Raw genomic sequence first — 11,447 nt, forward strand, 5'->3', positions numbered from 1 at the left:
CCCCCCGGTCGCCCGTTTCTGTTAAATCTCACACCCAGGTTTCTTCTTCTTCTTCTTCTTCTTCTTCTTCTCTCTCGTACGTTCCGTTTATTCTTTTCACAACCCTATATATTGTATAGTAAATGCTGAGAATTTTGCATAAATTGTTTTTGGGTATTTATCCAAAGCTCGTCAATTTTTTCTCTATTTGGATCCTTATTTAGTTCTCATTATGTTGTTCGGTCATTTTATTTTATTTATTATTCTCATAGTTTCAGTAGTTACTAGAATTTGTTTGAGCAAATGATAACTAATATGGTACAGAAATGGCTGTTTCTTTTTCTTTCTCTTTTTCCTTTTGAATTGAGGAGTTTCAGCTGTTTTGTTTTATTGTGTTTCTCAGGTGGTACATTGATAGGGTTGTGATTAGCAGAAGCAAACCAAATATGCAATAGAATGCTAAGGAAGGATAAGAGAGAGAATATAATAAGTAAATTCAAACAAATAAGAAAGAACTACCAATTAATTGATACGGCAAATTGGTATCAAAGAAGAAGAATTAGAGAGAAAGGGGCAAATTTTATTCACTTTCATAATAATGCCATACAATGTGATTGCTCATAGCTTTATACGTCTAGTTGAGCCTCAGATCATGTGTAGTAAGCTGAAATTGAAAAAAAAAATGAACTTGGAAATTAAACTAAAAAGAAAGAAAAATACCAACTAACTTCTTCACCATCTTTCCTGCCATTTTTGGTACCATCTCAATTAAGCTAATTCGACTTAGTCCTCTTATTCTGTATCATTTATATTTCAAACAAGATACGATTGGAAAGAAGACAGATATAGTCGATCTAGAGAAAGAAAATAACAGGGGGGAAAAGAGATTAACTCGTACAAGAAATCTTACCCTAAAGATTCAAGTTGAAGTTCAAGACAGAAGACTTGAGACCAATCCATACGCTTAGAAGTGTCATATTGAGGCTAAGCCTATCAAAAGTATCAGATCTCATCAAAAGTTCTGAAGTACGAGTCTAATGGTTATATTTATAATAGGGCTAAAATGGGGAAAAGACCAAATAGACCCGAAGTAAGTCCCACGCGATCCCATGAACCTAGCATGAACTTAGCACAAGCTGCTGTACTTCCTGTGCAATCGCAAGAACTTAGAATGAACTCGCAAGATGTTGTAGTTCCTGCTATCTTCATGACTACATGATTGTTGTGATCTTGGAGCTTCTTTTTTCTTGCTCTTTCTCCATCCCTTTATGGCCACCAAGTTGACTATTAGCATGTGATCTAGCCATAGAACATCGGGGTGACTCCATACTCCATAGTTTCCCCATGCGCTTCCGAGCTCCTTAGGATGCTATGGTATGCCCTCGGTCCCATTTATTGACAGTGTTTGTCTGCTCACGGAGTTTACTATGTTTATTTTACTTATGTATTGTATCAGTGATATAAAAAGAAATATTGTATTAAAGTATTTTGGTGAAATGATCAAGAATTAGCTAGTAGCTTGTTGAATTTGAGTTCTTGTTATTTGTGAAAATTATATAGAAATGGAATGGCGTCAAACACTTTGGAACATCTCGAAAGGGAGATTTGTCACTTAAATTGGACTGATGGAGTATTATATATTTCAAGAATTTACAATTCCACAGTAATCGACTTACCTACCTTAGGAAACATGCATGTTTCTTCCATCTTATGAAATTTGGTCTCTTCGCGTGGAGAGTAGTTATCCACAAGTGGATTAATTACAAAACAGGCCCATTTTGATCTTTGAGCTGCAAAATTGTGACTAACTACTGTGGCTATTATTTGAAATCAAGTCTTAGTTAGCTGGAAGATAACAGCAGGACAAAGATCTAAGTCTCTTCTTAGTCTTGTTGTTCCTAATAACGAAAAATACTTAGTCGAAAAATTCAAATAGTGGCGAGGGAGAAAATAGAGGGGGAAAAAGCAGCACTGTCTCAGGATTTGTGCAATAACTGTACCATTAAAAACTTTCCAATCGTCATGATTTTTTGGTACTTTTATGGTGTCAAGGCAGAAGGTTGAAAATAGATTACATACATTTATTTTGTTTTAATGTTGTAGTTTATGATGTTCTGTTAGAGTTTAATAATTTATAGAAAGGACTGGTAGAAGTGTGTACTTGGGTAAGTTTCTGTTTTTATTATTTATAACTTATAAAGAGTGTACTTGAGTAAGTTCTATCCACTTGACATGGCCCTGTAGTTTAGTGTTTACTCTCTGGGTATCTGGTTATTTGGTCTTCATCTAAACATCTTTCTATTCATAAGGGTATGAGGGTAGAAATAATGAAACTGAATCGAGGGATTTTTGCCCTACTTAAGCGTTAAGACAAATCCTTATTCTCCCTACTTATGAAAGAAGCCAGATGGACGGGAGACATTTATAACGAGGCAATAGACAACCTAAATGTTCCATAATCAGTCGAATTAAATGAACTATTATTCTACCAGGCCACTGTAATTTAACCTCATTTCTGGCACAATCACCCCCCCCCCCCCCAACCCACACCCAACAATTCGAGAAAAGTTGACTTCAATACAAGTAATGACACTAATATATTCCTTATCATTCTGCCCTGCTCGGTCTTTTTTATCTTGTAACTAGTAGCCATTCTTTTCTTATAACACATGGATGAAGTATGCACAATTTGCTTTGATGCTGCATACTGATGCAAAGTTTATCTTGTTAGTTTCCCCAAGAATGCTTGTTTTTAGTGAAATAAGGAAATGATTGCATGGTCCTAAAAGTATTGTTTCAGGCTAATTGAATCATTCATATACTCAATATGTGAACTATTTTACATGTTTAATGGATTTAATTTTTTTTGTTGTTATTTAATGGATTAACTTAAAAGTTTGAATGTTTGGAAGTCTTTTCTGCTCTTTCATATGTGTGTGAGCTTATGTGTTTGCTCCCCCTCCCCCTTCCTCTCCTCCTCTCTCTTGGTGGGATGGCAAAGGAAGCTGTTTTTGCTGTAGTTTATTAGGATGTGTTTCATTGCTAAAGTTGTTCATTAACATATCTTTTTTGCCTTTTCTAGTATTTCACCCGGCATTTTGAAGATGCTACAGAATGTTCCGCACCAACTTTTGCAATCGCCGGCCCGGCTTGGCCTGCCAACTCCCAGTTCACCTTCTGTTCAGAACCCAAACCCTCCTCCTAAGTTCTCATCACAAGTGTCGCAACCTAATCAACCCCTTCAACAGGCAAATATATTAACTACTACTACCACCTCATCGACGCTCCTTCCTCTGCTCCCACCTCTCTCCAGAGCTCAGTCTCTTCTCATTCAAATGGCATCTCTTGCTTCAAGACTCTTTGAAGTCTCACCTAACGGGTCCCATTGGCTTAGTGCTTTTCGAGGCTCTTTCCCTTCATTTCTGCCTTCTGCAACTCCGGTTCCACAAGATTCCTTCCCTTCATCGTCAAAAGAGATCCTCTCTGTGTTTACTTCTCTTCAGACACAGCTGTTTGAAGCAGTTGCAGAACTGCAAGAAATTCTTGATCTTCAAGATGAGAAGCAAAAAGTCATCCGCGAAATTAGGTCAAAAGATTCTTCAATTCTTGCTTTTGCCAACAAACTTAAAGAAGCTGAGCGTGTTCTTGACATGCTTGTTGATGATTACTCTGATTATCGTCGTCCCAAACGGGCCAAGTTGGAAAATGATACTGAAGAATCTTCAGTAACAACTGTGGCAACTCAGTTGAAATTATCTGACATATTGTCATATGCTCATAGGATAAGCTACACTACTTTTGCACCACCTGAATTTGGTGCTGGACAGGCTCCTCTTCGGGGAGCACTCCCTCCGGCTCCACAGGACGAGCAAATGCGTGCTTCTCAATTATATAATTTTGCTGATCTTGATGTTGGTTTACCAAAACTAGATGAAGGCAAAGAGAAGATTATTGAGCCACTCATTGAACCTCCGGCGGAAACTAACCCACTTGCCAATATTCAGGGCCTCATCACTCCAAATATTGTAGTGCCATCTGGATGGAAACCTGGTATGCCTGTCGAGTTGCCCTCTGACCTCCCATTTCCTCCACCTGGGTGGAAGCCTGGCGATCCAATAGCACTGCCTCCATTTGATTCTCTTCCACTTCATCCAAAGGTCGAGGAAGCACCAGCACGACCAGTACCTCCCCCAGGACTGCCAAGAATGCCCGAACCAATACAGGTTCGGCATGTGCAGCTTGATATTGAGGATGATAGCAGCGATTACAGTTCTGATGAGGCCAGCTCTGATAGTGAAGATTGATCTGGTTAGCCGTTTTGAGTAGCTAATACAGGTTCGACTTGTGCAGCTTGATATCAAGGATGATAGTAGTGATTATAGTACTAATGAAGCCAGCTGTTAGTGAAGATTGAAGTGGCTAGCTGTTTTACGTAAATACTGGGAAAATCATGATGCTATGCCGAAACACGAGGTTAACCCTTTAATTTGATATCTACCAATCTCACCTGTAGGAAGTGTTGGATTCTCAAGCTTTTGATGCCCAGCTTTCTTTTATCTGTAGTTACTTTTTCATTTCAAAAGAAGTATGCGTACAAAGGATTTTGTGTAGTAACTTTATTATATAGATTGACAACTTAGATAGATGAGAAGAAACCGCCTGAGATTTGAAGCCCGATCTTTCATGGTTCTTGTCTAACGTCATTGACCGCTAAGTCACACCTTTGGCTGCTTAGTTACCCCGTATCTATCATTGCATTGAATCTGCTTCATTAATTATTAACATAGATGTTAAAGTGTTATTTGTTCTTCTGCACTATTTGCTGCAGTTTAGGGATTGGAAACTCATTTACAGTCCTGAAGTTGAAAGCACTATAAAATAAGAAGACTATATTTCTTACTTTGAGTTGGCTTCTTATTTTTGGTTTTTGATTTCTGTGATGCAATGCTCGTTTGCTGTTTTTTTTTTCTTTTTTCTTTTTTCATCCTCGCAACAGAGTTGAAGTGCCAGGAAAACCATTTATTTGTTTGTTATAAACATTTTTTGTTAAAAAAATATGAGGAAATACTGTTTGAGAAATAGCTGAAGAAAAATCGTAGGGTATGGTTAAATAAAAAGAAATAATTTATATAGTAATTTTTTTTCTAATATTTTATGGATGTGGTTTTATTAGTAATCTACCTAGCAATTTTCAGTATTTTTTTAAAAAATAAAAACCTATTCACAATTCAGATGTGCATTTAGATGCGTATAAAACTTAATAAGTGCTTTGTGTACTCGTGTCTCTATTGTCATATGTTTTTCACAAGTATAGCTGTAATGCGTATAAGAGAGTATGACTTCCTATCCCTTGATGAACGCCACTTATGAGCAGGGGCAGATCCAAAATTTAAACTCTATGAGTTCATCTTTTAAGGTTTTTAGCATTAAACTGATTATGTTTTTAACATTATGGGTTCATATCTACTATTGTTACAATTTTAATGAATTTTTACATATAAATTTTTACTATGCGTTAAAAATTATGGATTCAATTGAATCCGTCATGAGTACACTACCTAAGCCCGTGCTTATGTCCAGTTGCATGGTATCATCTTCTCATTTTATGTTGTATAGACTGGCTATGACTCAAATATATGTTTTTTTAATGTCTCTAGAAGTTTTATGGTTTTCGTAAATAGTGTCTCTACCTGCATGCACACGATAAGAGTAAAATTTGCTACACAGTACACGCTACCCTCCAAATATTCCATTTGTGGGAATATACTGTGTATGTTGTTAAATTTCATAGTGTAAATGTGAGAGTTGTATACACTGGGTTAGATAAATGAAGTAGTTATTTGTTGAACATATTATGTATATTATGCATGGTTAGGGAATTTTAAAGATTATTTATGCATGGTTTATGTCTTGAAATGTTGATTTGGGCAAGTGAGTGCTCTTGTGCATGTATTGATGGTTGATAAGTCTTGAGGGATATGGGTTTGCCAGAAGAGGGTTGTGTTGTCTGCTGCTTGTCACGTTACCTCGGGTATTGGGGCATATGACATTTTATTTCAAAGTTTCATGTTTTTAACAGTTGGACTAGAAACTCCAAAAATTCTAGGATATCCAATGAAATTTCTTTTTTATAAGCTGTAGGCTTTTGCATTTCGCGTAGACCAGTCTCTAAGAAAACTTCATCTTCATCACTAAAACACAAAGCAACTCGTTGCTCTGTGTCTTGAATGATGGAGCCTTCATATTGTTGATCCCAAAACAACCAAATTTCGTTTTTGCAGTTAGAGTAGGAGGACTCATAACCTAACCATCTTTTAAACTTGTCTATTCTGGATCTTCTACAGAAAGGTTCCATTAAAGCCATAAAGGCAAGTTTATGTTTTTTTTTTCAATTTCTTAAGTCTATCAAAGGCACCCTGTGATGAGATGCTTCTCACATTCCAAATGATGGACTTAATCATTATAACTGATTTGAGAAGGATGAGTTGGTCTGTGACTAGATCATAGGTGGTTGGACTTTTGATTTGCCCCTTTTTTGCCCTTTACAGTTCCTACTCCTCTAGTAGATTGCCATCCTCTGGGAGTCACAGTTGAAGAATCATGTCACGCGAGCGTATATATAATCGTGATAGTAATTTAAATGCGCACCTAAAGCATTTCTACGATGTTCATGAGTTAACTGTTTTTCCCTAAGTCTACGAGCATGTACTAAAAATTCAGTGTATGGAGCCATTTGAGAATGAAGTGTTTATAAATTTTAAAATCTTAAACGTGAGTTCTGCTAACATGCGCTAAAGTACAAAGTTGTTTCGATAGCAAAGTTGATTGTGAATGTTGTTAATCAATGAATGAATGTCACGACCCAAAATCCGGTAAAGGCCATGATGGCGCCGAACACTACTGTCAGGCAAGCCAACACTAAATAGTTAATTAAATTCTCATTTTCATATTTCTGAAATCATAAATTTTCTTCAATTTAACTAGTAAAAGATGAACTTTAAAGAATAATAATAACGTTTTCCAACTTCAATTCTAAATATCCCATAATCATCGCAGAACCCGGTGTCACAAGTGTACGAGCATTTACTAGGAAATAAAATAGAATAAAATAACGGTCTGGAATCCAAATTTGGACAACAAAAGAAATACAAGTACTCTGAAGGAGACTCCGCTGGCTATGGATCGTACATAAGATGCAGCTCACCTAGGTCCTCGTGTCAACCATGCCGCTGCGCCCACTAGGCCACTAGCTATGCAAGTGCATGTACAATAAAATGTACAACAAGTGTAGTATGAGTACGAAACAAAGCGTACCCAGTAAGTATCTAGTCTAACCTCGAAGAATTAGTGACGAGAGGTCGACTTCGACACTTACTAGTGGTCCAATAATATCAGGTAGAAGTGAATAAGTATGAAACAGAGTAAATATATGAAATAAACAAGTATAGAATACGTGGTACAATTCCCCTCTTTATAATTTTACTCCAAGCTCTCAGCTAGTAAGTTCCCTCCATAACCGGAGCATATATATAGATATAATGGATTTCATCACGGAAGTTGTCATGATTCAAATCAGGGAAAATCCCTCAGATACACTGGCTTCTTGCCAAATATTATGCACGATTCCGTAAGGATTATATATATATATATATATATATAGGAAATGCCGAGGCGTACGGCCCGATCCAACATAAAAGTAAACTGTGCACTGCCGAGGGTCGAACTGCGCGAACCATAGATGCATCTATTAACCTGCCGGGGAAACGGCCCGCTCCCATGAGAGTGTGGTACATAAATCCTGCTGAGGCAAATGGACCGATCCCACAAGACTAGTAGAAGGAAAGTACCCCGCTCGCGAATCATACGTGCGACGCGGTCAAATATAAATTTAACATTAAAATCATATCTCTTTCTTGATTCTTTTCAAAATAAGGAAAATTCAGCTTGTAGCTTTTTAAGGGAATTACCCTGCTCAACATACATGCGATGCGGTTACACATAGAGTTTTTAAGCTATTATAATATTCCTCAATTGTTTTTGAAATTACGAAGCTCAAATGAAACCTTTTAAATCTTATATTCTTCAATTTCAACTCCTTTCAAAATATTTAATAAGCAAACTCAATCTCGCTCCCTCTCAAGGCAGACAATAACATAAATCAATAACAATATCAACATGGAATGATGTAAGCCTAAAACTACCCGGACATAGGCATAGCTAGCAGCTACGTACGGACTCTCGTCACCTCGTGCGTTGTAACGACCCTGCCGGTCGTTTCGAGGGTTCTAGTCCCGTTTCCCCCCATTTATGCTTTCTTTTGTATTCCTCAGCTGTATTTTATCGTATCCTGTTGGTTGGTTTCGGGTCCGGAGTGGATTCGGAGTGGAATGAGACACTTAGTCTCTTATTTAGAAGCTTAAGTTGGAAAAGTCAACCGGATGTTGACCTATGAGTAAATGATATCGTATTTGGATTTTTATGGTTCGATTAGTTCCGTTAGGTGATTTTAGACTTTAGAGCGTGTCCGAAATGTGATTTGGAGGTCCGTGGTAGAAATAGGCATGAATTGGCAAAAATTAGAATTTTGGTGATTTTGGTCGGTAGTAAAGATTTTGATATCGGGGTCGGAATAGAACTTCAGAAGTTGGAGTAGGTTCGTAGTATGATTTGTGATGTGTGTGCAAAATTTCAGGTCATTCGGAGGTAATTTAGTAGTTTTCAGCGTCGTTTGCGGAATTTGAAACTTTAGAAGTTCTTAGGCTTGAATCCGAGGGTAATTTGGTGTTTTGATATTGTTTGGAGTGTTTCGAAGGTTTTACTAGGTTCGTATGTTTATTTGTGACTTGTTAGTATGTTTGGTTGAGGTCCCGAGGTCCTCGGGTGTGCTTCGGATGGTTGACGGATTGGTTTTTGGTGTTTGAGAGTTGATGAAAACTGCTTGTGTGATTCTGCTAGTGTTTCCGCACCTGCGGAGTGGGAACCGCAGGTGCGAGATGTTGGCCGCAGATGCGGATTTTGAGAACTAAGTGAAATCCGCACCTGTGATGGTTTTCTGCAGGTGCGGCGTCGTAGAAGCGGGTCTTTTGAAAGTAGATGCGATTTTGTAGGGCAGAACCTATAAATTGAACCCTCCGCGAATTTTGCTCATTTCCACCATTTTTGAAGACGGGTTTGAAGCTTTTGGGGTGATTTCTAAGAGGGATTCAAGGGATTATCAGTGAGGTAGGTTGCTTGAGCCCTAATACTTGTATATGTGGTGATTTCCCTTTGTTTAATCATGTAATTAGTGAAGATTAGTGGTGAAAATGAGGGGTTAGGGCTTGGGATTTTGGAGAGTTTGAATTGAGGATTTGAGGGACCATACAACGTCGGATTTTGATGAATTGGGTATGGGTAGACTTGTGAGTGAATGGGCTTTCTAGTTTTGTGACTTTTGTCGGATTCCGAAACGTGGGCACGGGGGCCGGGTTTGAGTGGATTTCGGGATTTGTGTCTAATTTGATAGTTTTTCTTGTGGAATTCATTCCAATAGCACTTATTGAGGGTATTGTTCTGGTTGTGAATAGATTCAGAGCGATTGGAGGCCGAGTCGAGGGGCAAGAGCATCGCAGAGTAGAGATTTGATCGGTTTGAGGTAAGTAATGATTGTAAATCTAGTCCTGAGGGTATGAAACCCCGGATATTGTATCGTTTTACTATTTTGAGGTGACGCACATGCTAGGTGACAGGCGTGTGGGCGTGCACCATTGCCGATTACGACTTGGTCCGTCCGGTAGCGACTATAAAGTTGCGTATTTGGTTGAAACTATGTGATACTTATGTGTTTTAGAAAGAGTTTCTGTAAATTGGGCTGAATGCCATGTTTAGGCCTTGTTCCAGAGCTGTTTGGACCCTTACGGACCTTTTTCTTACTATCCTCGCACTGTTTCGATTGAAAATCTATATTCAGTCATGTTATACTTATTGATTTCATAACTCAGTCGTTATTACTCTTTTTTGATGCATATAAATGTTGTTTTGGGCTGAGTACCCTGTTTTTACTGAGAGCCCGAGTGGCTTGAGAGGTTATGATTGAGTGAGGCCGAGGGCCTGATTTGTGAGGATATTTATGGGAACGGGCTGCACGCCGCATCATGTTTTACTGATTCATGATTGAGTGAGGCCGAGGGCCTGATTGATTTATGCCACGAGTTGGCTTGTTATAGCACTTGGGCTGAAGGAGCCCCTCCGGAGTCTGCACACTCTCAGTGAGTGAAGCTACCTACTGAGTGCGAGTGCCGAGTGTTGAGTGACTGAGAGGCATGAGCGATGGTGAGGTATGCCTGAGGGGCTGTATACGAGTGACTGTGAGGTTTGCCAGAGGGGCTGTATATGAGTGATGCTTTGCCCGAGGGGCGGTTTATAATTTCATCATTTTTATCACCTTTGCACTGAGCCTTTGTTTGAAAACTGTTGAAAAATATCTTTAAATGATTTTTACCAGAATTGGGTTTAAAAGAGATGATTTGATTCAACCCTGATTTTAAAAGCCTGTTGTATTTTACTGAGATTTCATGATGTGAACTTTAAATGCTTTATTGCTCGTCACTACTTCTCATCCTTTATTTACTTTGGTTACTTACTGAGTTGGCATACTCACGTTAATCCCTGCACCTTGTGTGCAGATCCAAGTGTATCAGGACCCAGTAGCAGCTGTTGACTATTCCAACTATAGATCTTCTCGGAGTAGTAAGGTAGCTACTGGCGATCGCAGCCCTGCTCTTCTCCCTCCTATCTTCCTATAGTTATTTGTAGTTACTTTCCAGAATATGTTAGTCTCAGTATTCTCGGACACATTGTAGTAGATAATCACGACTAGTGACACCCCGATGTCGGGCTTTTCTTTCTACACTTTCGTTATTCTGATTTTCTTTATGAAGTCTTATTATTAAATAGCTATAATTTATCTTTGAAAATGAAATGTCGTGTTGTTTTTGGTAAAGAGTCGGCTTGCCTATTACCACGATAGGTGAGTAATTTGAGCCCTAATACTCGTATTTATGGTAATTTCCCGTTGTTTAATAATGTAATTAGTGGTGATTAAGGGTGAAAATGAGGGGTTAGGGCTTGGGACTTTTGGAGAGTTTGATTGAGGATTTGAGGGGTCAAATGGGGTTGGATTTTGATAAATCTTGTATGTATGGACTCATGAGTGAAAGGGCTTCCTAGTTTGTGATTTTTGTTGGATTCCGAGACGTGGGCCCGGGGGCCGGGTTTGAGAGGATTTCGGAATTTGTGCCTAATTTGGTAGTTTTTCTTGTGAAATTCATTCCATTAGCGTATGTTGATGGTATTGCTCTGGTTGTGAATAGATTTGGAGCGATTGGAGGTCGAATCGAGGGGCAAGAGCATCGCGGAGCAGGGATTTAACCGGTTTGAGGTAAGTAACGATTGTAAATCTAGTTCTGAGGGTATGAAACCCCAGATTT

At 38.5% G+C, this 11,447-nt stretch overlaps 1 protein-coding gene across 2 annotated transcripts; it reads left to right on the plus strand.

Moving 5' to 3' along the window:
- Positions 1 to 6: 6 nt before the first annotated feature.
- On the plus strand, positions 7 to 4,761 carry LOC109218191 (mediator of RNA polymerase II transcription subunit 4-like). Of its 2 annotated transcripts, none has more exons than XM_019382540.1 (2): positions 7 to 38; positions 3,062 to 4,761. In XM_019382540.1, the coding sequence occupies exon 2, from the start codon at positions 3,084 to 3,086 to the stop codon at positions 4,281 to 4,283; it is 1,200 nt and encodes a 399-aa protein (XP_019238085.1). In that variant the 5' UTR covers positions 7 to 38; positions 3,062 to 3,083; the 3' UTR covers positions 4,284 to 4,761. The 2 variants fall into 2 exon arrangements, with proteins under 2 accessions (XP_019238085.1, XP_019238086.1); XM_019382541.1 differs by lacking the exon at positions 7 to 38 and adding an exon at positions 83 to 153.
- The last annotated feature ends 6,686 nt before the right edge of the window (positions 4,762 to 11,447 follow it).

This window comes from Nicotiana attenuata, unplaced genomic scaffold (assembly GCF_001879085.1).
Source record: "Nicotiana attenuata strain UT unplaced genomic scaffold, NIATTr2, whole genome shotgun sequence".
In the NCBI taxonomy this organism is placed as follows: domain Eukaryota; kingdom Viridiplantae; phylum Streptophyta; class Magnoliopsida; order Solanales; family Solanaceae; genus Nicotiana; species Nicotiana attenuata.